Genomic DNA, 27,760 nt, shown 5'->3' with positions numbered 1-27,760 from the left:
AGTTTTATATTATTATGGGCCAAAGTAAGATGGAAATCCAGCAATCCAAAGTCCAAACAATTCAATTTATAGTTTAAAAGTGTGTAACGTCTCTCAACACCAAGCAACAGGATAAATAAACACTTTATAGTTCATCAAATTTAAGACTTTTTAATGCTTTTTCTTGAATAAATTCAATGCATGTTAAAAATGGCTTCGAACTGATTATATTCTTATATAAACATTAATAGTATATTGTTACTGGTGCATCGGTGGGTGAGTTAGTTATATTTCTCTTTTGTATGATTGTGAACTACAATAATTAAGTAGCAGAAAATGGAAATTACAAACAAGCACTTTAAAAAAATGCCTTTTAAAACTCCAAATTACAATCAAACCTAAAGTAGCGGCGTCTGACAGGAAGTGGATCCAAACGTTCTGTAACCTCTGATGCTTTCCGTCACTTACATTCACAGAATGTGTAAATCCATTTGAAATAAAACCCAGCAGCTCTACGTCTGCAGCCTGATGGCGTCGATCCAGTCCATCTTCTCCTGCTGAGTCGGAGCCTGGATGAAGTAATGAGTGTCCAGCTGAGTGATGATTTTAAACAGATTGCCCTGAATGTTTCCCTTCACACCTGCGTGGGAGGAGAAATCAGAGTCAGTGAAGTTTACCTGCGTCAGGACGGAATAATCAAACGTGTTCAGGTGGACAGAAGGGGGACGGATTGGAAACCTGGTCCTTTTTTCTGATTATTTGGTTTAAAAATGTAAAGTTTGTGAGGAGTTGTTGGAGTTCGACTCACCTGAAGGAACTCCGTTATCATTCAGAGAAGATACCAGACAGCCTCGAAGGGAGAAGCCGCCAGCCGGGCTGATGTCATCCTGACATAAGACAGACAGGAAGTGAGTCAGACGTGAGGAAGAGCTGTTGATCAAACCTTTATTGCCTCGCCTGTTCACTCACCGTGGTGGGGTCATAATAGTGGAGGAACGCCGGCTCTGAACGCAGCACGAACAGGCGCACCTTCCAGTTTTTCCTTCTGTGTCCCTGTGTTCAAAGATGAGTTAGTTTGATTGAAGCCAGAACCTCTAACATGCAGTGAACAACTTTATCAATAAAATATTTAATAATACATCACACAGCATTAATAGGGACAACTTTAGGGTTCCCAGGTTGTGGAAAACCTCTGAAAGATGCTGTTTATTGTTTATTCTTTGTGATATTAATGCAATGAAAGAGTTTTTTGTGATTGTTGTGATCAAAAATTCTTAATTTTGCAGCAACTTAGTCCAAAAATTGCGACATAATTTGCAGTTTTAAATGATTTTATTACAAGAATTAGTAAAAATTGCAAACTGAGTAACTCCTACCTGCTAAAGAGTAACATGTGCTGACTTTCTGTGATAATAATCCTGCTGCACATCACAGAAATATCTGACCTGTACTCTGTTTTTCTTTCTGTTTTGGGGCTCAAAGTGATAAAAAGTGTCTAAAAATATCTTTCCACAACAGACAGTCTTTGACTAATATAGAACACAAAGGCTTCATCTGCTGTCAAAATAAGAGCTTTAACCCACATCCATTCAACACTAAATCCACATTCAGTCTCTTATAGCTGGAAGTGTGAGAAAACTAATTTAACATATTCCTCATTCCCATCATAAGACCACAATTTCCCACAAACCCCGTCACTTCCTGTTGTTGCGGTGAGCTAGCAGCAGTTTGTTTTGATGGTGAGGAGAGGGGGCGGAACCTTGATGGTTGGAAATTAACGCTTACTTTTGGAATTCTATTTTGAAAGTCTGACTTTATGCTGTAATACTTCCACTGATTACTTTTTTTGTGAAAAAAAATCGCGTGAATGTTCCAAAATTTCAAGCTGCTACGAATAGTGCAGAGATTTCCTGAATTTACGTTAATTATTGCGATTGTTTAAGGGATTACTATACATTAATAATCCATTCAGCAACAGGTTACTTTCATTGTTAGGTCATCAGATTGGATGTAAATACTTATCTGCAGTTATAAACATTAATACATTATTTTCGCTCTGTCTGTTCTGCAAGTTCTTTCCAGAAAGTTCAACAGATGTTTTCAAAACCTGGCGATCGCAAAGTGTCTCGTTTGAAATGGAATTTTATTTACCTGTTTCATCAGAAATCCTCTCTTTATTACTTTCCCACTGAGCTCCACTGCGGACAGCGACGTCTCGGCCTTCACACTGCCTCTCTTCTTCAGACTGTCAGACTGTCAATCAGCAGAAACCCGTCAGAACCAGAGCAGAACTCCAAACCTGCCTCCAACCGGTCAGTCTGAGCAGTACTTACGAAGCTGTAGAGGGCGGTGGAGTCGTCCATGAGCTGCTCGCCGAGGCCGGCCGTGCGCAGCGCCTCTACGCTCCTCAGGCCGACGGTCTGCAGGAAGCCCTCCTCCAGCAGCGCCGAGGCCAGCGTCACGGCCTCCACCCGGGTCAGAACCAGCTGCATGAACACCAGCCAGTCTACCACCGCCGAGCCTGCAGGGACCGCCACACATAAACGGGTAGAAACATATTTAAAAAGATGAAAAAATACACAAAAAACCAAGAATCATTTCAACTTCACTATGAATTCAGAGACACTTATTTTAAATAATTGTGTTATGATATTATTAAGATTATTGTTTATATTATAATTATTATTGTTCTATATATTTTTTTTTTTTACATTTAATTTCTTGTATTTGTCTCTTCATTCCCTTCATAAACATTGTTTTAATGCATTTTCTTGTTACTACATAAGCTGAAAAAAATTATACTTGGGACCAACTTAAAAAAAATTACTCTAATTTGTTACACTAAAAATTATTAGTTTTTCCTCAAATTGTATTTATGATTTGATTTGATATCAACCAAAAATATTTATTTTACCAAAGATAAAAATGTACTTTCATACAAAGTAAAAATATTATTTTGTATGAAGACAGTAAACCATTTTTTCATTTTGTTACAACTAAACTAATATTTCCTATTACATCTAAGTAAATTTAAGTTTTTACTTTAGAATAAACTAATTAGAAAACTCTAAATTCATGACCTGTACATTTATCTTTTAGAAGTTATTTTAATCCCAACCGGCTGTATGAGCATCAGCCGTGCAGGAAAGTAAACAGGAAGTAAACAGCAAGTAAAGAGACCTCAGATAACATGTTGTTGATGTTTTTTCGAGGCTGACCTGAGAAACAGTTGCTGTAGGTGTTGCCCTGCTCCACGTGGTTGCTCATCTTGATGCCACTGTGGACGTCGTACATGGAGTCCAACACTTTGCTTTGACAGAGAGAAACAGACAGAAATATAAGTACCGCCTCCTCCTCTTCCTCTCCTCCTCATCTCCTTCTCCTCAGGTGTACCTCAGGTTGATGTTGTGTAACTGGGATCCATCTGGTTCTTCCTGGTCCGTGACCTTCGACCCTCCGTCGCCCTTCTGCAGCTTGTTGGCGGCGGCGGTGATGTCAGCGGCCCACTCATCTCTCTCCTCTCTGGAACAGGCCTCCAGGAAGTGAGCCGCGCCGTGCTTCGTCTGGAGTTTAAACACCAGCTGTTTAAAGGAACATTAATCTTCCTTTAGTGTCAGAAAATGTGTCAAATTCAACTTAGAACAAAACACAAAAGGTTCTTTGAAGTCGGGAGATGATGATGATGGTGGAGATCAGGTCCGGACAGAACAGACAAACCTGAGGCAATGTTTTATTTAATGCAGTGAGGAGCGGAGCCTCAGCTGGTGGAGACGCACCTTCTGTGGTTTCCACCAATAAAATCATAAACAAAGGAAAACACTGACTAGTGAATAAATTCACTTTGTATCAGACATATGATCACATGTGGAAAATATGTGGAAACTCGTGTGTTTTCATGTCTCCGTCCAGGTGATAGTCACCGCCGGAGGCATCATGTTTTTTAGGTTGTGAGTCTGTCCGTCCCGTCCTCGTGAAGAAGATATCTCAAGAACACCTGGAGGGAATTTCTTCAAACTTGGCAAAAACATTCACTTGATACCAAAGATGACCTGAATATATTTTAGGGGGGTAAAGGTCAAAGGTCACTGTGACCCCAATTCGACACATTCACGTGAACATGATATCTCAGGAACGACTCGATGGAATTTCCTTAAATGTCACACAATCGTTCACTTTGACTCAGATTAACTGATTCAATTTTGGTGATCAAATGTCAAAGTACAAAATGAGAATGAAGACAATGAAAGGCATTAAAGAGATAAAAGCTAAGAAAGTAAGGAAACTAGGATAAAAGATTAGATTATAAAAATATGTTAAAGTAATTAGAAGAAAGATAGATTTAGATATCAAAATGTGAATAGAATAAATAAAAGGAAAATATGTCTGAGGCAATTAGAGGCAGGTTTTCAGTTTAAACCAACATTTCTAGTAGTAAATTGTTATTTTCTCCTATTAAACAGGAACGTTTTATAATTTAGCCTGAGCTGTGATTTGTATTGTAACAATGAAAAACTTCAGTTCAGCTGTGACTACACGGATCATTTTTACTGTTTTTAAAAGAAAGGACGTCTCAGAAAGTTTCTGAAGTGACTCACCGGGCGGTTCTCGTACTCCAGGAACGGACATGTTATCACACAGTCCTTCAGTGGGATCTTTCCTCTCTGATTCGAGTCTCTTCTGCCTCCTTCGTATTTATAATACAGCAGCTTGTCTGGTGTCATTACGAACCAGCGCGCCTTCCAGTTGTGCACGACGTGACCCTGTTGTGATCAAAGATTTGTTTTAGAGAAAAAAGTTCTCGGTAACGTCACCGTCGCACGTGGAAAGCGACGCAAAAAGTAGCGAACGATGGGAGAACAGATGAAAGAAAAATACACTCCCTATTTTACAGAAATGAAACTCACCCGTTTGACCAGGAATCCCTCTCTGATAGTGGAGCTTCTCTTCCCTGCCTCCATGTTACTCTCTCTGATCCTGACAACTGAGCTCTGTCTGTTCATTCCTGCTCAGGTCTTCAAAGAAGAATGCGTCACACACACACACCTTTGCTCAACACGGGAGGACAATAAAACACTGCAGTTTTCAACCATCACCACACGAGGGCGCCTCGACTCCTGCAGAAACCTGAGAGGATGTTTTCTGGCTCTCCTCCACAGATTCATCAGTTTTAGTATGTGAAGAATTCAGATTCTGAAAACGAAACCGGGGGGGCGGAAGGAGGGGGGCGTGGGGGCTGGAGGTTCTTATCCCATTTTGATGAGAAGCAGCTCATCCAGTCTGCAGCAGCTGCAGCCAATCAGAGGACAGCTGGACTGGAGCCTCCTGCAGAGGTTTACTCCTGCAAAGTGCACAAATTAATGAGACCACTGGAAACAGGCATTGTTAGAGACCCCTGCATGCGCAGCCATCTGTGGCCCCGCTGAAGACCGTCCTCCTCGTGCTTCATCTCCATTTCCTGATTTTCAGAAGTAAAAAAGAAAAGGGTGGTTCTTATACTCCTGCTTCCTCTCAGAAATTAAAAATTCCAGAAATATTTTTCTGCAGGACTTGAGAGTTTTGTTCATATTTTTTCTCCAACCGTTTTTTTTTCATGTTATAATACATTTAAACAGCAGCATTTCATATAAAGTCATACACCTGTCATATAGCTGGTTTGACTTCATGGCAGATTTATTTTGAATACTTTATTTACATTTTTATTTTATTTTATTTAGATATATAGTTGTCTAATTTTACAATTCAGTTGGTTTTACCTCTTCATATATCCTTATACTCTGTTTTAGCATTTAATTTGACCATTAATTTATTTTAATTGATCACTTTGTCTTTTTATTTATACATTTTATTTGGTTTTAGCAGTTGTTCAGTATTTTATTTAACTTTTAATTGAATTTCATTGATTTATTTGTCTATTTATTTATATATACATTTTATTTGATTTTACTAGTTTTTTGGTATTTTGACTTTTGATTGAATTTCATTGATTTGTCTTTTTATACATACATTTATTTGGTTTTACTAGTTTTCATTGAATGTTATTGATTTATTTGAATATTTATTTAAACATTTTAGTTGGTTTTACTAGTTAACATAACCTTATACTTTATTTCAATATTTTATTTAACTCAATACAGATCTGTGTGAGTTTTTCTGCTCCTGTTTCTGAGTGTGTTATCTATCATCTTTTTTATTGGGAAGCACTTTTTGTTAGATGCCGTTTGTATGAAAATTTTAAATACCAATAAAGTCCAACTGATTGATTTATGAGGTTCGTTTAGATGAAAAACACCATGATGTTTTTTTAAGAGCATCTTCCTGTAAATTCTCCACTGCGTCTCCCAGGTGAGGAAATCTGCTCACACAAGCGTGCAGTCAGGAGACGACTGGACTGACCTCAGATCTGTTGATCACAGAGGAAACAAAAATTCAAAGTCCTGCTTCTTCACAGCACATCTCCTGAGCGTTAATCACATCCACAGGTGGAGGTGTGTCTGGAATGTCTCCTGTGTAGCATTAACCATAAATCAAACAGTAATTACAACAAAACAAAAAGAGGGTGATGGTGCTTTGGAGCGCCACGATGTGAAGGGCTCTGACGCAGGTTGTCCTGGTCACACACACTTCAAATGCAAACACTGGCCACATTGTGTTTTCTCAGTCCACAGACTGATTGTTAGTTGGGTGTGTGTATGTGTGTCCCAATCCACAGCTAGTTACACACACAGGCATGTCGCTGCTCGACCTCAAGTGGAGACGGGATTCCTCTTTGGGACAATAAATCCGGATGTTTTCTTCGCAAATGCCCTAAATTCACACTTCAAAAACATTCAGAACTAATTATTTTCAGAGGAAAGATCATTTAAAAATACATTTTAAGTTAAAAAAAAATGTCTTTGAAAGTAATGATTTCTTGTGATCACTCGTATGTTTTGTTCCTTTTTGGAAACATTTAATCAAAAATAATAGACCACTGCGGTTCACAGGAACTCGTTCTGATTTTTCAAAGAGCAAAACAACAACTTTTCAGCTGCTGAAGATGAGATTGAGTGTAAACAGAAAGAGAAGCGACATGAAATTGTCTCATAATAAACATTGAAATGGGATCAAATAAACACAATGTTCAAGGGTCAGGAGGAGAAACAGATGCAGACTCTCCAATAAAATGTGACAGTGACACGCTGCTTTATGGTTGTTGATCTGTTCTACAGGAGCTGTGTGTAACGTACATTCTGCAGGACCTTGGCCTGTTTTCTTTCCATGCAGCAAAAAGTCAGAAGCATCTGTTTTTAAATCTAAATTCTTGAGCTATCAGAGATCCTCTCATTGTTTTTAGATTCTACTGAAAACCAAAAAGTATCTACAGAGTCAACTATTATATCACTTTGCATTCGTTCCATAAACACCCGTCATATTTCCAAACGACGGCTACTTTTAATCACACTAAATTTTCAACATTAAATACATTAAAAAAAAAACATAAAGTGCAGTTTGATACATGAGCTGCTGTGTGGTCCAGTAACATGACATCCTGTGGAGTTTTCTACATTATAAAGAACATAAAACATTAAAAAATGTGTTGAAATCCTCCTCTAAAAAATATATTTACTCCAGTTTCAGCCCAGTATCACGGCAAAGTGTGTAATACAGACGCCTGCCCACTACAGGGAAACTTTATTTTTAGACAGGATAAGGAAATGAATCTTAACAGAAGCAGGTCATGTGATAGAAGTTGAATGGGAGTCTATTACACGCTTTGCCTTGATGCCCCGTCGTCTGTTTATGTCACGTTTGCTAAAAAACTACAATGCCCAGCTGTTTTTGTTGACAAAGATACAGAACATCACCACCTTAATCCTTAAAGATGAATCTTACTTACAGACTAAAAACAAACAAAGTTTCCATTGCATCAAATGTCTGGAAAAGGTTTTCACGAAAAAGCAGTGATAAAGGACGTAACTTACAGAATACAGCTTCATAATACAGCAAATTAGTTAAAGAGACACTATTGTTTTTTAAGAAAAATGTTCCATTTAGTCTAAAAGCAAAAAGCCATTCCATCACCTACACTTTGTTCGAAACCCTCATTTACAACCGATCACTGACTGCCTGAACCGTCGGCTCTCTGGACCTTCAGAGCACGTTCAGCAGACCACAGTCCGGTCCATCTGAGCGGACAGCGTGCAGGAATGCAGCTGGACCTGCAGAGCATCACGTCCGACCGTGAAGAGGTTCAGGAAGAAGTCAGGCTGTGCCACGCCGGCACCACTTTTTCCGGGTGAGCCATGGTGTCCTTCCACTGCTCCACGACGTCGAGGACGGGGCTGTCGAATCCCAGATGGACCTGATGCACACACAGAAGAAGGTCATTCCTCAGTATACTGTAATCAAAACACCGTAAGAGACAACAAGCCTCTTGGGAAAGGATGAGTTCATCATTCAATACAAGTAAACTGTCATATCAGCAGTAATGAACATCTGCTAACAAAAGTACATACAAATAATACAAGTAAGTAAAAGAAAAAGACCTGGACTCACCTGTCCGAGACACTGTTTCCTCCGGACTGAGCTACGACTGTAGAGTTTGACTGACAGTGAGCAGGCGTGGTCAAAGGCGGAGAGCAGGAAGTGAAAGGTCTCCGCCCACTGACACTGCCCCCCCGAAGCCTTCAGCACTCGAGTCTTCTTCTTCATCACCACCTGCCCCGACTGGTGCATCTCCACTTTGACAAAAAAGGCTTCAACGGAGAGACGGAGGAGACGTAAACAATGATGGCTGACAACACTAACAGTTTGTCGTTTAAACGTTTTAAAACACACCTACCTGGTGTGAGCGGTGACGAGGATGCTGGGAGGTTTTGGGCGGCGAGGACCTGCAGCTGGATTCGCCCGTTGACTGGCTGAAAGCAGGTGGTGAGATGCAGCTCAGAGTGGCACACCTGGAGGAGGATACGGAGTTATTTTTGATCGTAAATATAATCCCGTCATTAACTAGAAAAGAAGAATCAAAAAGCTGTGTTTTTGGGGGGCGTGTCTGTTTGATTGACATGCCTGTGGTGCAGTCAGGTTTCCACTACTGGTGGGCAGGAACTAATTTTCGCAGGTTCTGAGTCAAATCGACCCAAGCGGCAACTAGCAGTGACATCACCCGTTGGTTTGAGAACTTTATGGAGCCTCGTATTCGGATTTTGTCCGTCACCATCTTTGGTAGTTCGGAGCGGTTTGGAGCAGGAAGTGACCATATTTGTACAAGCTGGAGGAGGAGCGAGCGGTGGATCTGACTGATCTGATTGGAAACCTGACGATACTACGTCACGCCCACCGATAGCTGTAACCTGACCGCACCACAGACCTGTCAATCAAACAGACACACCCCAAAAACTCGTCTTTTTGAAGCTTATTTTCTAATTAATGACGGATTATTTTCAAATGGCCCTCCAGAAAACTAATAAGAAGGAGTGACTTTAGCTATCAACACCGAGATAACTGGTGCAAAACATTTACTGACTTTGTATTTCATGTATGGATTTTTGGAGCCAACCTCTAGTGGCACTCGGTGGTATTGCAGCTTCAGGCACTTCTCCATCGGCCTCATTTTTCAGACCCGCAAGTTTGTTTTACTCACTCTTCAGCTGTCAAGACCAAGATGAAAAACTCTCTGTGAGAATATCTTGGACTTTTACTACTTATTCTCCACCACTTCCTCTGCTGGCTGCTATCTTTTATCAGCCTTTTGTATGAGTGCAGTAAATACAGACAAAGCCCTGAGTACACCTCATAAAACTGTCCCCATGATGTATTGTAACTCACTGGAATGTCCCGTACTAATATTGACGCTGTTGTTGCATAACCACATGAAAAAGTGAAATAGGTTTAATTTTTTTAAACAGAAGAAACCAGAGTGCTCATTCTGGAAATGGAAGACGTGGAAAATAGGTCAAACCTCAAACCATGTCACCAGCAGAGAGTGGTTGTGTTGATAAATGGATGGATGTCTGGCCAGTGACAATAAAACGCTAACTGTTTCTGTACTTTGGTTGTTCAGTCTGTGTTTTTATCCATCTGCTGCACACAAAAGACCAAAATTGTACAAATCACTGCCACTCAGCCGAGGCTCTTAAAAGCAAAAGCAGCTGAGCTCAGAGAAACCTCAACAAGGAAAATATCAGCAGCTTCTTTGGAGAGAAAAAGGACAGAAAACAAAACAGAAAAGGGATATACAGCAATGCTCGCAGCTCGGTGGGGAGTTCCACATCTTAGTTTAGCCCGATTGCTAATTAGCATTTAACATAAAAGTACAGCTGAGGCTGATGGGATGTCAGTTAGTTGTTTTGCTGGTATTTGGTAATAAGAACAGACTGTATATAAGACTGGATGTAGCTTCTGGGTCTGGAAAATGTTGAAGAAGTATAGCAAACAGTGACGTCACCCGTTGGTTTGTGAACGTTATGAAGCCTCCAGTTCAGAATTTGTCCGTCACCATCTTGCTAGTTCAGAGTGGTTTGAGTAGGAAGTAACCATAAGTTCACAAACCAACAGGTTTGCTGCTGGTTGGTATTTAGATACCGAGATGATAACCCTTTAATTCCTGGAAACCAGAACCACTCTAGCGCCACAGGTCTGACTCATGAGATTTAAACTGATCTTGAACTCTTACTGAGGATTTGGATGGAGGGTTGAGGTCGAGCCAGTGCTCCGTCTCCTGAGGGCCGAGCTGTCGCAGGGAGAGGACGCACTCTGCCACCGTACGTTTCCTGGGGTTGTGCATCTGCAGCCGCAGCACCAAGGCGCTGCAACGCAACTGCTGCAGACGCAGCGCGAACACGAAGGTCTCCATGAAGGATACATCCTGGAAGCAGAGGAGGAATCGAGTAAAAGTAACGTAGCTTTTCCAAGTTAACTTCATAGTATTTGTGTACAAAAGTCCAACTGTGATAATTCAAATAGTCAGATTTATGTAATTTTATCCTTCACACCACAATGTGGTAAAACCGCACCCTTATGTAAGATAGCATATGGAGGATGATTACAGCTTGTCAAATACCTGACAGCACTCTCTGATGGAGCTCTTGAAGTGGACGGGTTTGGGGAGGGTGATGATCGCTTTAAAACCGATCTTTTGTTGTTCCACTGCGTCCGGAGGAAGATTGAGGTCTGAACACTGGTTATAAAAAGAGGAAATAGGATTGAGTGCTGTTACGGTAAGCACATGTTTTTTTTTTTACAAAGTGGTCTATTTAGAAAAAATAGCATAATCACAGAAATATCTTCAATTCATGGTCTACAAAATGACATAAAGTCTGACAGCGAGGGCATTTGTGCCACCGCACAACAACAACAAACAGAGCCAACACCACAACCAGATGAAGGTGGGAAACAAGTGCCCCCTTTTTCATTTTTGGCCCCCGAATTAATACTCATCTCTGCATAAAAGGCGAGCAGCTCCTCACATACACTGATCACTATTCCATCATCAATCAGGACACTTCGTTCCTTAGAAAACAACCTTTTCCCTCCAGAGCGTCCGAGCCAAACTTAATAGAGCTTTGAGCGCAGCGAACAGAGACCTGTGTTCTGGATACACAGAGGCTCCTTTCATTAAGCACAATGCTGCTTCTTGTCCCTCCACTCTGTAAGTAACCTTACCTGAACCAGGGTGATCCACACCTGCTCCAAAGCCTCCTGGTAGCTCAGCCGGACACAAACCTTCCCCGGCTCGCGCTCGTCCCTGGACGTGACGGAGTCTGTAAGAACGAGAGGCCAGAAGCATGAAGTCCTCTCAGCGTGACGAGAAAGTATCACATGATGCTAATCAGGGATTAAAGAGGAGGAAGAGGAAAGTTTAAAAGTGCAAAATTGAACCTATAATCCAGGATTTAATTCCCTTTAATTTAAGTGTTTATCTAACGAACCTGAACGATGAAAAAGATCTTCTGTCTGAAAACAATCTCAATCAAGATTTATTTCCTGCTCTGTCCAATGAAAAGGTTTGTAGTCCCTAAATTAAAATGATTACATCTAATTCTGCAGATTATAGTTATATTATTCTGTAAATAATAGAGCCTGTTTGTCATGGCATTGCATGACCTCCTAAAAGACAGATGAATTACAATCAATCAATCAATCAATCTCTTATAATAAAAATATGCTTTGAATAATAACACAATCTTTACAGTTTATCCCAGAAAGATTTTGGAGTTAATTTGTGTTTCTGTTGTTACACTATTTCACAATGCAAAGTGATCTTGATCAGACAATGCATTGTTTTTGTCATAAGCAGCGCAACGGTATGCTTTGTACTCAGTGCATGCCAGAATCAGACAAAACAATATGTTTGTTTGTAACTCTGTCAGATTAAATCAGAGTGCCTTAAATGATTTCCGTGTCTTTGTCAGAGAGAGAAAGTACGACCCGGAACAATCTGCGTACACGTTTGTGCGTGACTTTCTGTGTCGTCCGGTCAAGAAGCTGTCAATCATGGCTACAGAGGCACTTTGTGTGTGTGATACACTCTGTCATCCTATAGGTCAAGGAACACGTCGGAAAATATGTCAAACTCGACAGATAATAAAAAAAATTCAGACATGCTAGACTTTTTGTTGGAGTGGCGTGCGGTGTCCCAGTCGCCTGTTTTTCAGTGATGTCCAGTACAAAGCTCGTTTGTTGTTCCTGACACTCTGTATATTTGTTGATGACAACTAAACTGGGTCAAAATTGTGTTCAATTCGTGTGGTCCAAGTCATTTAAGTCATATTCATTTTGCTGCTTTTCCCCCGCATGGTAACGTCAATTACACTCGACTTGAATCGCTTTTAGTACCAGGTGCTTTTATTGATTTTGTTTCCACGGCAGATGGTCACCTGTTTCACTTCACCTTTAAGTATCAGCTCAGCTAAACTGGGACTTCAACCGAAGGGATACCAATCGCAGTATCAGCTATTTTCTACAAGTTTTGACCGATGGAAAATCAAAGTGGCGCAGAGTTGAATTGAGCCATGCCGTGAATCAGCTGCTTTGTTATTAATGTGTGAGCAGGAAGCTCGTAGACTTAAAAGAAGGTTTGATGTGTTTGATAGTTACCCAGACTGCTTTCCATGGAGTCCATCATGGAGGACGCGCTGCTGAAGGCGCTGGACGAGGAGTCTAAATGCTGCATGCGAAAACAAACACAGTCAGATCGGCATGAAACTTCAAACCTTCTTCATCTACAAAGACTGCAGCCATGACAGCAACTCTGTGAAGCTGCACGGTGGTACAGAGACGCTTTGTGCTAAATGCTAACATGATGTTCAACATGTTAGTTTAGCGTGTTAGCATGCTAAACTGTGCTAACTGGTAAACACATGGGGAAAAAGTGTTCAATAGATTAACATTTTTACCTGATAACAGCGCTGAATAATAAAAAATAAAAAAAAAATCATCACCTGGGAGCCATTAATGGGTGCACCAAATTTCACATCAATACACTGAATATTCATCGATTTATGACAATAAAAAGCATCTACTAGTTGTTGAAATATTTCAGCCTATAACAAAGTGGTGAAACAACCAGATGACTGGTATTCCTCTGCACCTTTCCACTCTGGTTTATTTGTTTACCATCAATCTATTGCCAAAGTGCCATGACTTTCCTGCTTTCATTATTTACTACTGTTTGCTCTCGATGTTGCCAAACTAAACATTTTAACTAATTTAACCGAGATACGAGAAGGCGAACAGAAACGTACTTGTGTTAGTTCACACCAGTGTGTCTTTAAAACTGCTCTGATGTTTGGGCTCTGCATGAATGACACACGTCATGTTTAATATAGACTTTTGATTGATTTATTGTAAGACAGCCTCAAACAATAAGGAGCTGGTGACAGGCACAGTACACCACATCCTTTATTTAACCAAGAATAACACAGTGACCTAGGTTTACGTCACATGTGTGATTAGATGTCGCTTCGTCCAAGACAATCAGCAGGAATATCCAATCAGAAAAGCTGCAGCTGAATCACATGCGGCAAACAGATAGATTCACAGATAAACTGGAAGAAAACAAGCTGATCCGTGGGAAAATTTCATACAATAGTCAATAATGTATGTTAATTTATATCACTTTAATTTAATAAAGTCATCAATACAATTATGCTATTTTCATCAGTTGTTTTGGAGTTAACGCTAACGGAAGCAGATCAAAGCGAGGCTTTGAGGTGCCATCGTGAATCAATCAACTCACTTTAAATGTCAATATAAAAACTTGGACCGCTCCGTTTGTTTTTAAATAACTCTCTGTGAACATTTTATTTCCACTCTCGGAGAAGCGTCAGAGAATCTCTCCGATTGTTGATAAAACATTTTATTTATTTAACATGAAAGCTTTGACACCCTTCTCACATCTGTACGGTAAATATGAAGTTACAGGTAGCAACCGTTCAGTTTACTTTAGCACAAAGACTGAAAAAAGAGGGAAAACACCTAGCTTGGCTCTGTGTGAATGTCACAAAACTAAATCTTTGCAATGTTTTAAATATTTTTTCTTTTCTTTTTGGCACACTTGGGCTTCATTACATTTATGTTACTTTTATTTTTTTTAAATGGCGCAAAGATAAGTAAAGTTACTTGTAAAATGTTTCAGCTCTTCCAGATGAAATGTCACTCAAATCTCCTTCTTTAAATCAAAATACCAGCTTTGTGAGGTTTGTTTGCACTCTGCTGCTGAGGACAGTGGAAACTGTAAAACTATATTTAGTCTTGGTTGACACAGAAAAAAGCCGCTGTGTGAACACAGATTAGATAGAGAGCGGTCTCACCTGCTTGCGGCTCTGAGGGCTGGACAGATCGAACATGGAGCTGCTGAGTCGCTCCTGACTGCCCAGCTTCAGAGTCCAAACTGCAGGAAAAACGTCAGTGTTTATCAAAAAGTTTTTTCATCTAGTTTAGAGAGTCCAGATTATGGATTTATGTTCAGAAATCTGATATAAATTCACAAAATATTTAAAACAAATCCAACATTGTGAGATATTTAATGCATCTATAACCCCATTAGGCCAAAATACAAAAACTGTACCATTATTTTAGTCTAGTTTTTCACAAATATCTTTAATTCCGATTCCCAAAATTAATTTCCAAGTCATTCCTGACCATGTATTGGTTTTGATTGTCCTTGTTTTGTTGCGATAATTTGGATCTCTGTGGTACCTGGGCTCTGAGGGCCGGAGGTTCTGCTCTTTAGGGTGTCTCGGCAGGTCGACCCGGGCGTGATGTGCTCTACCATCTCACCCCGATGGAAGCTGGACTCTGGGCTGCAGACGAGGTGACTGGTGCCCAGCAGCTCCGCCTTCCTCTCTGTGTACGTGCAGCGAGCCGAACCTGCAGACCGACAGCAGAGCCAAAAGTCGCCTCACATCCCACAGGTAATTATGACGCTTCAACCGAGTGACTCAGATGAACACCTCCTGACTGCTACAGGTACGTACTCTGCAGCCCGGGCTGGAGGTTGGGGTAACTGGGACCTCTGGGTTGGATGTAGGATGCCTTGAAGGTCGGCAGGACGAACGGCACCTCTCTGCCGTCCGGCGGAAGCTTGGACAGGAGGTAATCCTCGGTGACCCCCCTCTTCTGTCCTGAGGCTGCTGCCTCGCTGGGAGGCATCTTCAGAGCAATCACTTTAAATCAGAAGAAATCTCTCAGTGAGGAAGACAGCAGAAGGTAAAAGCTGGCTGATACACAGGTGTGAAGGACGTCCAGTCACCTCGGGTCTCCTGCTCCTTCTCCTTCTTCTTCATCAGGTTCTTACAGCAGTTTTTTAAGAACTCCATGTCTGCAACGGCAAATATGTACTTAGTGAAATAGGACATGTTCACACAGATTACACCAAAAGAGCCAGAACAAACCTTTGGTACTTAATCAGGAGACGATAACACTCTAAAGCCTCCAGATTTGTTATACCAGTCTTAAAATTATAATTTTTTTATGAATTTTTTATGGTACCCAATTTGGTGCGGTAACCTTAAATGTTGCAGCAAACACAATTTTTTTGTAAACTGCTGTACACTTTGTCGAGATTTGCTATATTCTCCAAAATGTTCTAGTTGCTGGTCTAATCTCAGAATTTAGCACAGGCTGTTTATTATAGTTAAAAATTTGCCAAATTTTTCATTTAACATCTCACATTTTTCTACCACGCCCTTAAATAAAATCTGCTCCTATCCCCAGAATTTATTACAATATGCACATACAGCACCACCAACATCTGTTTGTTGTTCCTTAAAGGTTTGGCAGAAAAATGACCCCAAATTGATTTAACTAATTCCCAAAACTTTTAAAAATAGCGCTTCAAAAAACGATTTTAAATAAAAAAATTTGGTTGAACACCTACAAAATTTGCACTAGATGAGCACCAAATTTGTTTTAGCTCCATTCAGATCCCCCAAAGTCGATGTATAGAGCCTGCAAACTGTGTTCACCGTTAGGCATAGATACCAAATTTTGCTTGCGTCTCCGAAGAAAGGCAAAACTTAGTTGACAAATTGTTTTTATAAAAATGTATAGACCTCTACCCCATAGTATGTCCGTAGTAGCCCTCATAACACATTTTCATAAAATCACTGTATTCTAAAATCCATGTTTAAAAAGCCACGTGGAGCTCAATACATATTAATGGAATTAATACAAGTTTAACAAACAGCCTCTGATCAGCGACTCTTAGGCTGCAGGCACATTAATGAATTTGCATAATCGTAACATAACAAACCTCTAATTGAACTTCTAAAACCTTTTTAAGTGTAAACTCACCGCTCGATGATTCACTGAAGGTCCAACTGAACATCCAGCGGTGTGGTTCACTGACCGGGCCGACAGGAGGGGAATACCAACAAGCTCCGGTTTACGATTAGTTACAGGTCTCTTTCTCGCTCTCTTCTTCACTCCTCCTCCTTCTCCCTCCTCCCTCCCTCTCTCTCTGATTCCCGGACTGACACGGACTCTCACGCTTCCTTCCCCGAAGAGTTGTGAGTGCACCGCTCTCTGTTTGGGTTTTTGCGTTTGTCATTTTCTTTTCCTCCTGCGGGCGATCCTCAAACACCTCATTGGATCATCCAGGCAGAAACTCACACGACCTGTTTACGTTTACTGGGTGCTGATATAATCATAAAATGTTCCACTAATCCCAAACACTTACACTTTGCAAAACCAAAATGTGCCCCATCGGCGTAGTAGGTATTAAAAAAATAATCTTAATGATCCTAAAATGTGTGGTCAAGTGGCCAAATCCCTCAAATTTGGTGCATTACCCCAAAAAGTATTAATTATTTTGGTCCCTAAATGGTTCAGATTTTGGACATCTCCCAATTTTTGGGTTGCGGCCCTCAAATTTAATTGACTAATGTTGATATAATCCCCTAAATTTGTTACAGTGCACCCAAATATCGCACGTGTTATCGTGTCCATGCAATTTGTTACAGATATCATTATAATCCCAGAAATGTTGCTTTTAGAGTTCAGCAGCCTGCTCATACTGGGGACAGTTATTGTTGTTATTGTGCAGCCAAATCCTAAAAATGTAATGTTTTCCTTCTACATGTTTTTTTTTTTTTTTTTTTTAATACATTTTGACACAAAGCCCCAGAAATGTGCTGGTATAATCCCACACTCATCCCAAATCCCCATGATTGTAAATAAATGTAATCCCGTATTTTTAGGGTTTCATAAACTGTTTCCAAAATTAGTTATTTGATATAATTAATTTGTCATTGTCCCTGAAATGTGTTCCTTTTATGTAATCCCAGATTTTCTTATAGTGCTCTCCATTGGACCAAATTATATACAGTTATTATAATGTGCTCATATAATCCCAACATGTGTTCAGTAAAGTTTTTATATGTGCACCCAGATTCCTCCACAGTGTCCCCAGACTTTGGGGATGTAAAATGCGATTATGATACTGTGACAATGTGTTACTGTTTCGGGAGTCCAGGAGCCGTCTCACGCCGGGGACAGATGTGTGGGGAAGACATTTATTGGTCGAAAAAGAAAACTGTGATCAATAATTCAGTTAACGACTGGCTGTTATATCATCTCAAACATCGCGCAGTTACACTTCAGGATGAAGCCCACGTTCACATGTTACGTATGTGAAGGGATGAAGAAGATTCATGAGGAAGACAACTTTCTGAATAGAGGACGTCAGACCATAAATGTCCCTCTGTGTGTCCAAAGTCCACTTTACAGCCGTAAAAGCTGAGAGTCCATTAAAGCAGGGCGGGGGATCCGAGCACAGGAATCCTTCCCATCAGCTGATCTGAGTCCTGATCGGACGTGTCTCTACTGACGATGACATCATGATTTTTTTTTTTTTTTTTAAACAAACCAGCTGCGTGATGGAGTCCGAGTGGGACGCTCAGAACTGATGCTCCGACACGAATATCGTCAGGCGGATGATGGAGCTGCCTCGGAAGTTGATGACGTTGTTGACCGTGACCATCTCCAGGTCCAGCACCACCTCTTTTGGCCCTTTGATGGGTCGAGACAGGACCAGGGTGGCGCTCACGTTACTGGTTTGCTGTGAGATGAAGGAGACAGAGGAGGAATGTGAGGAATGACGAGCAGGAAACAGAGGAGTGACTCAGTGACTCTGTTTTCTTCTACGCGAGGTCAGATCAGAGATAAATCTCAGGTTTTCACTCCACTGAGTCACAGAAAATCTTTACATTTAAATATCAATCTGATTTATTAGGATTTATAAAGTCAGAGGAACAAAATGAGCCTCTCAGCCTCATTACACACACCGACAGCTCCCTCTACTGGCTGAATGCAGCACTGAATGTTCAGCTGCTTCCTGGTTTACATCCTCTTTGCACTCATAAATATCTATTGTGTCATAGCAGGGAAATCACAGGTGTCACTAGAAGCCTGAGAGTATGTAAACAACTGAAACTGGAGCAGAATAATTTAAGTTTCTTTGGCATATTTTAAGAATCTGTCCAGAATCACATTTTCTGTCTCCATCCAGGTGAAAGTCACAGCCGGAGGTAGCATGTCCCGTTACCATGATTTCTCAAAAACACCTTGAGGGAATTTGGTCAAACTTGGCAAAAACATTCACTTGATAGTAAGGATGAACTGATTAGAGTTTATGGGGCAAAGGTCAAAGGTTAAGGTCACTATAACCCCAATTCAACACATTGACGTGAACATGATACCTCAGGAACGCCAGGATGGAATTTCTTTAAATGAGGCACAATCGTTCACTCAGTCTCAAGCATGAACTGATGATAGTTTGGAGGTCAGAGATCAAAGGTCAAAGGTCAAAGTCACTGCGACCTCACGTTCCCTCTCATCTGTCCGTCCTGTTCTTGTGAATGCGATATATCAAAAACGCTTTCAGGGAATTTGGTCAATTTGGCAAAAACATTCACTCAGTACCAACGATGACCTGATATGATTTTGGTGTTAAAAGGTCAAAGTTCAAGATCCCTATCACCTCACATTAACCCATGCCTGTGTACGCAATTTTTTTCTTAAGAACGCCTTAAGGGAATTTCTTCAGATTGGTCACAAATGTTCACTTTGGCTCAGCAATGAAATGTTAGGATTTTGGAGGTCAAAGGTCACTGTGAGCTCAGTATCTATATGGGTTTGGACAGATATACATGTAAACTACAACTTGAGTGGTAAGCGGAGGCAGACAAACGCTCGGTGGTGATTCTAGTTGTCAGAAACATAAAACCCATCAGATTCAGGTTTTGTACGGCAGAAGACTTCCATTAAAAATCCACTTTACAGCACATAAAGTTTAGATAAAACACTCTTCTGCATCCTGTCCATCACAACTGCAGTTCATGGATCTATTCTTGACTCACCCTCATGTAAAACTCTCGGCCGTCGTTGCCCGACTTGATCTGGAAGATGTAGAAGGCGCCGGGGTAGCGCGTGGTGGCCTGCATCTGGAAGATATCTGCAGGCACACTGCGCCCCGACGACAGGTCCATGTGTCGGTACAGAACGGTGAAGGGTTTTTCCCTGCATGCAGGGTTCTCGGCTGAGCACATGCACTGACTGCAAGAAACAAAACAAGTCATCAAACAGGTAAATACATGAAGAGGCACAAACAGCTGAGGAAAAGGAAGGAGGGGAACTCACTTGTCACTAACTTCAACATAAGGCAGGATACACTGTAACGGATCCAGGCATGTATAGCCTCCCTGGAAATTGAAACACACTTGTGCTGTTGTACACGTGTTGTTACCAGTGTCACATTCATTGACATCTTTAAAATCAAACACACAACAGTCAGAGTCAGTTAATGCATCCTCATCATCATCATCATCATCATTATCATCATCATCATCATCATCATCAGGTAAACAACAAGACAGCATCAACAACATTTCCCTTAAACACAAACATGATGCAGAAAGAAAGAAGTTCATCGAGAAACATATCGTCTGTCCTGATTTAACATCCAAGAAGTGAAATACAGACATTAAACTGAAAGATTCGAGACGAGGCATTCGTCTCCTGTTGTGGACTTTACCTTCACAGCTCCGTCCGTCCTCGTAGACGTAATAACCCGGCGGACAGATGCAGGAGAACGAACCCGGCGTGTTCACACATCTGTGCTGACACAGAAACTCAGAGAAACTGCACTCATCCAAGTCTACACAAAAAAATAATAAAACATGATTAGTGCTCATCAGAGTGAGACATCCACACCAGCAGGACTCACCCAAGTCGGCTTTGGTCCGTCTCTGAGGACGTGTTTCCTCTCAGTTTAAAACATGCAGGTGAGATGAAGTAGAAGCTCTGAATAGTTTGTTAGTTCGTTAGTAAAATTGTTGTTTTTAAAATCACTATCAAACAGATCAAAGAGGAATGTTTGAATTACTCTGAAATTTGATTTTTCTTAAGATTGAGAATGTTAATTTCCAGTAAAATTATTAACAGCCGACCAGAACGCTGAACTCTCAGACTGCAGAACCAGAACCGTCCCCTTTAATGTTCTCTCTTCTGCCCTGCAGCCATCGGTTACTTTTCCATGTTGTTTCAGCATTTCCTCTTATAAGTCTCTTTACTGTTCACTATTACATATGATATTTTAATGAGGTTGTTTGCATCTTCATTTTAAAGTTTCCTTTATTTTATTGTCGTTATTTTTTGTTCATAAAGTGATTTTACACAATAAATAAAACTGAGTTAAATTAAAATATAATGCACTTTTGATTAAATGTAATTTCACATCACATAAACATTTATTTCTGGACCTGGAGCCTGAATAATTTTTGGTACTTCATAGGAAAGTATTTGGGCCCCTTCTGGTTTATACTGTAACAATCACCTCTGCGATAAACAAGAATCTGCTGTTTGTCACACATTGTGATGCTGCAAACGATAAACAACTGTAACATAAAAAGTCTATGCAGTTATTACATGCTGGTTTTGAGACCTTTTTTTTTTTTTACTTGAGATGAGAAGTAATACAGAATATACGCTCTGAAACATCAAACTTTATTCCTACCTACTTCAAACAGAGTAAATTTTACTATTTAAAGCATTCAAATGTCAAATTCTTTCAGAGTGAGTTCCTCACCGATGCAGTTGGTGCCGTCGGCCGCCAGCTCGAAACCCTCGTCACAGTTGCACATGAAGGAGCCGTAGGTGTTGAAGCAGCCGTGACTGCAGGGTTCCTCTTCACACTCGTCCACATCTGGAGCAACGACAGAAGCGGGACGTCAACACAACGTGGGAGTGTGTGTTTACTCTGCCCCTGTGTGTGTGTGTGTGTGTGTGTTACCCTGACAGGTCCTGCTGTCTGGGTTCAGGATGAAGCCGGGGTTGCATGAGCATGAGTACGAGCCGGGCACGTTGGCGCACAGCTGCTGGCAGTAACCATAGCGACATTCATCGATATCTGGTCCAAAAAAGATAAAAAGAAAGACAAGTGATGGACCGGCACATGCTGTGTTTTATTAATTAAATCTACAGTCAGTGGCTGCTTTACTGCACAGAACAGGAAGAGGGTGCTGTTCTTATAGAGGAGAGATGAAGCTTTCAGGGGTCCTGATGGCATTTTCAAAATATAAAAACAAGAATCAATGTCTTCTTTTCTGTATCATCAAACAGAGACAACAAGAAATGTGGTTTTTATTTTTTGGAAATATGAGCATTAATACCCTCATCTTCTTAATTAAGAATAAAAACACCACTTTTCATCACTAAATGTATAGGATCCATCTCACAATGTTTGCTCAACACTTAGATTTTCCACACAAAACACAAGCTTGAGTTTAAACTGCCTGGGCTTCCTTAAACGCACCACAAATCACAAGGTTTTCTTTAAATAAGCTAATTAGAACATAATTTCTGCCTGGTTTCATATCTACCATCTAAGAACATGCGACTCACCCTGACACTGTCCTCCGATGAGCCAGTAGCCCTCGTTGCAGGAGCAGGTGTAGCCCCCTGACGTGTTGATGCACACCTGGGTGGGGTTGCAGTGATGAGAGTTTCTCTCGCATTCATCGATGTCTGCAAGAGAGAGGAGGAGAAAACGGTCATGTTAGAGAGAAGAATGTTATCAGATGGACAAACAGACAAATAAATAAAAAGACGAGCTAATAAAATGAAAAGGGAAACTCCGGAGGAAGAGATCAGCAATAAAAGCATGAAAATATAAATTCTTGCTGTTCTAGAAACTGAAGTCTAGAAACCAGGACCATACTCTAAATATAGACAGATTGTTTTGATCAAAAATGTTTGATATTGCTGTGTTTTTCCTAAAAATTGTGACACAATTTAGGGATTTTTAAGTGATTTGTTTGCTGTTTAATTGCAGGAATTAACAAAAATTGCAAGTCCAGGAGAAGAAATTTGCGATTTACCTGCTAAAGAGTGAAATGTGCTGACTTCCTGTGATAATAATCGTGCTACACTTCACATAAATATTTGACTTGGGATCTTTTTTCTTTTTTACTCCTATTGTGAATTTAAAATAATTAAAAAACTATCTACAAGTGACGTAACTTTATAGAACAAACTGTTCTCACTCTATATTTTAGTTTAATCCTCCATCTCTGTTACTAACAGGAACACCGCTGCAGTAATCCAGGCTTCCTGCTCAAAACGTTCACTACACTCGAAATGTTTTCCTTCTGCAGCGACACCCTCCCATTCAACAGTTTCTGCTTTTCACCACCCTGAGTTAAAAAACAGCAACATTTCAATACAGAACAATTGCTTTTCCATGAGATTAGAGATTTCTCAGATTACAGTCATGAACTCGCCATCATTTCCTTATGAGGATGTGACAGATCAGTGTTTCCAGCCTCTGTTCGTGGTTCTCAGACCGTGAAGTCTCCAGCCTCTAGAAACCTGGCGGGGGAAATGGGTGGGAGGTGGGGTGTTTCTTTTTTTTTGTTGTTTGGACAGGCAGCTGTGATAAGGTCTGTCTGCGCTGCCCTCGGTGCCAGCTCGGACCCCTGGCCCTTCACGGGGGCCCCCGGAGCGCTCGGCCTCCAGCCAACAGCTACATGGCACCTGCTCGCAGTGAAAACGTCTCTGCAGCTCATGTGGAGCTGCGCTGCAGGAGCTTGTCCTTATATAGGCTGTTTCAGGAGCTGCTGACAATCAGCTGCATGGAGACATGAGAGACGAGCTGCAAGACCTGAAAAGACCTGAAACTTTGATGAAAACCTCAGCAGGAGGAAGATTTTCACACTAGATTTGAACACAAGTGGCTTTAAATGACATTAATCCATCTTTTCCTGCATACTGATGTTTGCTGTGCTCATTTATCTACAATCAAAACACAAGGTTTTGTGTTCTGATCCTGTATTTCTGAGTGTGTCCATTGGTTTCAAAAGCCCAAGCGGTTGGAAAGTTTTCCCAGGCCGCAAGAAGCATGTAATCCCCGGACTCAAGTAAAAATACGAAAATCCCCCCCTAGAACCGGAGATAGGAGAGGAAATGAGCGTTAGTGTCCCTAGAGGAATAAAAAACAACACGGTGCGCTGCAGAAACTGGATCGAACTATACGTAAAGTATTCTTCTATTCAGATTTAGTGTCTAATTTTAGTTCAAATGGATCATTTAGTGCGTTTAGTGCTCAATCAAGTACATATTAATTCCCTTTGTTGTCTGTTTCAACATTTTATTTACATTTGAAAGCGCTTCACAACTTTTTTTTTTTAATCAGGGTTGCGCGTCTTTTCTGTAATTTGGGTGAAGAGGTGCAGAGATGGCTCATACTGCGACTGTGACTGCATGAACACGGATAAACAAACCCACAACTGCATGCAGGCATACCATAGACCTAATTAACCCAGTTGTTCTCCCAGACTGGTGCCGCTGGTGCCACTGATGGAGCATTTCACCGTTACTTTAAAAACAAAGCCGTGTTTGTTCCACGCTCAGACAGGAACTCCCAGTCTGTGTAGTTTCAGCATCAATCAGCGGCCCATTACATCACCGCACACACGCCAGCCTTCGGGGGCACTCGTTAGGAGAGGCCCCCACAGAGACCGGCCTGTTCCTCAGGACACAGATTTGGCAACACATGACCTCACTTTTGGCACCGGGACAGTGTAGTTTACCCAAACAAGGTTGTGAGCCGATTCTCCCCTCCGAGGAGAGACAGCCCATATTTGTGCATGAACTTAGCTCTCTTTGGAGGCAGAGAACTGTACTGTATGTGTACATTTTCCCCTCATTACAGGGTCCCAGCTGATTTATCCAAAGTGACAGAAAAACACCCCAGATGGACTTGAGGGAGAACGCTCGGACACACTGGGGGGACTCTGTGTTTATCTGACAGCTGGGATTTCTCCAGGTTGTGAAATCCAACAGACTCAATTAAAGGTGAGATGTATTTGGTGCGAGGCGTTTGGAGGTCCCTCCGCTCTGGCCGGGTGACAGCAGGCCGGTCAGCCACCCAAAACACATCTGATCCTGTGATCTGATGGATTAATGATTTTCTCCCCGGAGTTCAAACACAATCTTTAACGACTGACACCACGTTTCTGTCCTTTATTTGATCTCCCCATTGTCACCGCGTCATCTGATAAACAGCAGGAGGCGACAGATGTCTCGAAACATCCAACCCGAGTCGCTGGAGACTACAAACAGCTGCAGCAGACAACAGCACGGTTCCTACTACGGAGCAGAATGTGGTTTGGCATCGCTGAAAAAGATGTCTGGATGGCGGCATTTGTTGCTCCAAAACCAACAATGATTTTCGGAAGCGTTCCTGAGCCCATGCAATGATTTTCACTTCAGAATTGCGTCTGTTTTCAGCCTTGTGTACAGAGATTTCTCCACATTTTGTGAATCCGGACATCAGAAGATCTCTCACCCTTGCAAACGATGATTATTATAATTAATACATTACATTTAGCTTATGCTTTTATCTAAAGTAACTTACAACGGTGTGATGGTACACCATCAGGAGCTTTTTTTTAGGGTTCAGTGTCTTGTTCAAGGACACTTAGGCATGTGGACAGGAGGAGCTGGGATCAAACCACCAACCTTGCGATTAGTGTGCAACACACTCTACCAACTGAGCTACAGCCTCCCTGATGCAGCAATAAGTTCCGAGAAGGTGATGTGAAGGCTTGCTGCACCGACAGAGCAACAAGAAAGGAGGATCCAATGAAAACAATGACAGGAAAAGCACTCTGAACTTTAGAGGTCACAGTCTGAGGGGTCACAGGATGATACACACAGAGGGAAAGCAGAAAAATTGATTTCTGTTTCATGTTTTCCAATCTTTGAAATAATGCATAATTATAGATCTTCACTCCTCTGAAATGCAAAGTTAAACAATCTGTTAACAAACCTTCCCTCTGCTGAAAACAACTAAATGACGTCAGGCTCATTGTTTACATTCTCTAGCTGTGATGGAAGGGAGGAAACATCACGACCAACCGAAGACTTTCAAGGAATAAGACCAGAAAACATGGCTCAAAAACTTTCAACAGCAGTTTGTGCATCTTCTTGTATGACTGATAATTTATATGACAATGTGGAGCTAAATGAGCTGTCCTGAAGCAGTAACCCAGATCCTAGGGGTTAAAGTTAGTGTTTCTATTTCTACACTTCAGTGAGAAATAATGTCATGAATTAATATAACAAAATATGATAAGCTTAAAAAATACAATATATTATTTTAAAAATAATAACTGACAACTGGAGTTAAAGATTTGACTAGAAAACACAGATTTTAAGTCATAAAATGTGATAAATTATTTAAAAATAATCCAGTTTGTGAGCTTTTACAAAAAGTCCTTCATAATGATTCAGGGGTATCTGAGTTCTTTGCAGTTTCACAATAAGAGACGTTTTGCCTGACAATAGCTCAGATAATTTCACTTAAATAACTTAAAAAAAAAAAAAACTTAAAAAAAAAAAACCTCACAAAAGGCAAAGATTAGTGAAGAGCACAACAACTTGTGAGATGTCTTAGAACGCGTCAGATTCATGTTGATACCCTTCGGAGGTGCCTCACCTCTCAGGTTGAGAACCATTGAACTAAACTTTTACTTGAGGAGATTCTTTAAATTAATAACTTGTTAGTTTCGGTGCGTTCACTGACTCACCATTACAGGTGCCATCCTCTGCGACAGTATATCCCAGCAGGCACTGCGCGGCGCCCCTCACTCTGGGGTAGCTGGGCTCCACGGACCGGGGAGGACCCGGGAGGAAGGTGTCCGGAAATCCCACAGAGGTGTCCGGGTAAGCCGGCTCCGGCGGGTTCGGCGACTGCGGTGCGTACGGCTGGTTGTAGAGAGTCCTCGGGATGCATAGGTAACCTCCGTTCTGGTTCACACAGCGCATGTCTCCGCGGCACGCATCTGGCAGTGTGCGGCATTCATCCACATCTGGAACACAGAGCCGCGCGCTGATAAGAACATTCCTGCGCCCAGAACATCTGGGAACCCCCCAGCTGCGTCAGAGACTTCACGAGCTGCTTTTTTACTCCAGAATAAAACTTAACCTTTCGTAATAAAAGACTAAACGAGGTAATTTCACTTACCGATACACTGCCGGGCCCTGCGGTCATATGCAAACCCTTCTGTGCAGGTCTGAGGAGAGATCAGAGACGGTTTCCCCATGAATTATATTAATCTGGATTTATCATGAGACTTCTAATGCAAAAATAATATTTTAATCGGTTACATTCTTTCAAATATGCATTTCCACCTTTCTAACCATTTAATCTCTGATTTCGGGTGTATATAAACCACTTTCAAATAAAATGGCACCAGAACATCTGCAGCCCGTGATGACCTCACTCTGAATGAATGAAGTAAATGTGTTGTGTTACCTGTCCGTGTCCCGGCTGGATGCACAGCAGAATAAATACCAGAGCTGCCAGCATCCTGCGAACACATTTGAGATTATTAAACTGCTGTAGGTGAAACAATAGGATGATGAGACGAACTCATTCAAATAGGAAACAAAACCGACAGAGTCCGGAACGCGATGAAGAAAACGGTACCGACCTGACAGAGGAGCAGAACCTGAAGCCACGTACTTCCAGCAGCATGGTTTCTGGTGAGCTCTCACAGGGAAGATCGAGACGACCCGTAAACTCAGATCCCCTCCAGTAGGGCTCTCGCCGCCCCCCCAACTATGCGCCGTTACGCGGAAGCCGACACCCGGTTTTCATGAAGCGCCGTCTGCTCGAGCTGGAGCTTCAGAACATGGACCGAGAGGGGCAGGAATTCAAAATGGACTGCTCCGTTTCTGCCCCGCTGTCGGCTGTACGGATTATTTAGCAATGCAAATTGACTGCCCCTCGCCCCCC

The 27,760-nt window shown here is 41.4% G+C and overlaps 3 protein-coding genes across 3 annotated transcripts; all 3 read right to left on the bottom strand.

Annotated features, from left to right (window-relative positions):
• Positions 1-152: 152 nt before the first annotated feature.
• plek2 (pleckstrin 2) lies at positions 153-5,020 on the bottom strand. Its single transcript, XM_069160897.1, has 9 exons — positions 4,884-5,020; positions 4,575-4,739; positions 3,373-3,560; positions 3,198-3,289; positions 2,313-2,500; positions 2,131-2,232; positions 949-1,032; positions 788-866; positions 153-619 (listed from the first exon to the last, which is right to left on the bottom strand). The coding sequence occupies exons 1-9, from the start codon at positions 4,977-4,979 to the stop codon at positions 492-494; spliced, it is 1,122 nt and encodes a 373-aa protein (XP_069016998.1). The 5' UTR covers positions 4,980-5,020; the 3' UTR covers positions 153-491.
• A 2,117-nt stretch (positions 5,021-7,137) lies between these two features.
• Positions 7,138-16,981, bottom strand: LOC138204922 (tandem C2 domains nuclear protein). The gene is made up of 12 exons (XM_069160465.1): positions 16,756-16,981; positions 15,713-15,781; positions 15,438-15,626; positions 15,160-15,330; positions 14,772-14,851; positions 13,057-13,126; positions 11,623-11,720; positions 11,021-11,137; positions 10,634-10,825; positions 8,801-8,915; positions 8,515-8,714; positions 7,138-8,320 (listed from the first exon to the last, which is right to left on the bottom strand). The coding sequence occupies exons 1-12, from the start codon at positions 16,787-16,789 to the stop codon at positions 8,210-8,212; spliced, it is 1,446 nt and encodes a 481-aa protein (XP_069016566.1). The 5' UTR covers positions 16,790-16,981; the 3' UTR covers positions 7,138-8,209.
• Positions 16,982-17,948: 967 nt separating this feature from the next.
• fbln5 (fibulin 5) lies at positions 17,949-27,690 on the bottom strand. Its single transcript, XM_069160463.1, has 11 exons — positions 27,456-27,690; positions 27,278-27,332; positions 26,987-27,035; positions 26,550-26,831; positions 22,363-22,485; positions 21,752-21,868; positions 21,548-21,664; positions 20,495-20,617; positions 20,101-20,227; positions 19,821-20,016; positions 17,949-18,520 (listed from the first exon to the last, which is right to left on the bottom strand). Exons 1-11 carry the CDS (start codon positions 27,497-27,499, stop codon positions 18,359-18,361), a joined length of 1,395 nt encoding a protein of 464 aa, XP_069016564.1. The 5' UTR covers positions 27,500-27,690; the 3' UTR covers positions 17,949-18,358.
• Positions 27,691-27,760: the final 70 nt, after the last annotated feature.

Source organism: Embiotoca jacksoni, unplaced genomic scaffold (genome assembly GCF_022577435.1).
Source record: "Embiotoca jacksoni isolate LCO1_2020_lvr unplaced genomic scaffold, fEmbJac1.0.p SCAF_27, whole genome shotgun sequence".
Lineage (NCBI taxonomy): Eukaryota > Metazoa > Chordata > Actinopteri > Embiotocidae > Embiotoca > Embiotoca jacksoni.
This window is presented reverse-complemented; position numbering and strand designations above follow the sequence as displayed.

Coding starts and splice junctions, on each gene's coding strand:
- plek2 (XM_069160897.1), bottom strand. CDS start 4,979: ATGAACAGACAGAGCTCAGTTGTCAGGATCAGAGAGAGTAACATGGAG. Junction 1,033..2,130: donor GAGGATTTCTGATGAAACAG/GTAAATAAAATT, acceptor CTTTGAACACAG/GGACACAGAAGGAAAAACTG. Junction 867..948: donor ACTATTATGACCCCACCACG/GTGAGTGAACAG, acceptor GTCTTATGTCAG/GATGACATCAGCCCGGCTGG.
- LOC138204922 (XM_069160465.1), bottom strand. CDS start 16,789: ATGTTCAGTTGGACCTTCAGTGAATCATCGAGCG. Junction 15,782..16,755: donor CTTCAGTGAATCATCGAGCG/GTGAGTTTACAC, acceptor TTGCCGTTGCAG/ACATGGAGTTCTTAAAAAAC. Junction 15,627..15,712: donor GAAGGAGCAGGAGACCCGAG/GTGACTGGACGT, acceptor TCTGATTTAAAG/TGATTGCTCTGAAGATGCCT.
- fbln5 (XM_069160463.1), bottom strand. CDS start 27,499: ATGCTGCTGGAAGTACGTGGCTTCAGGTTCTGCTCCTCTGTCAG. Junction 27,333..27,455: donor AGGTTCTGCTCCTCTGTCAG/GTCGGTACCGTT, acceptor ATGTGTTCGCAG/GATGCTGGCAGCTCTGGTAT. Junction 22,486..26,549: donor AGAGGATGGCACCTGTAATG/GTGAGTCAGTGA, acceptor TCTCTCTTGCAG/ACATCGATGAATGCGAGAGA.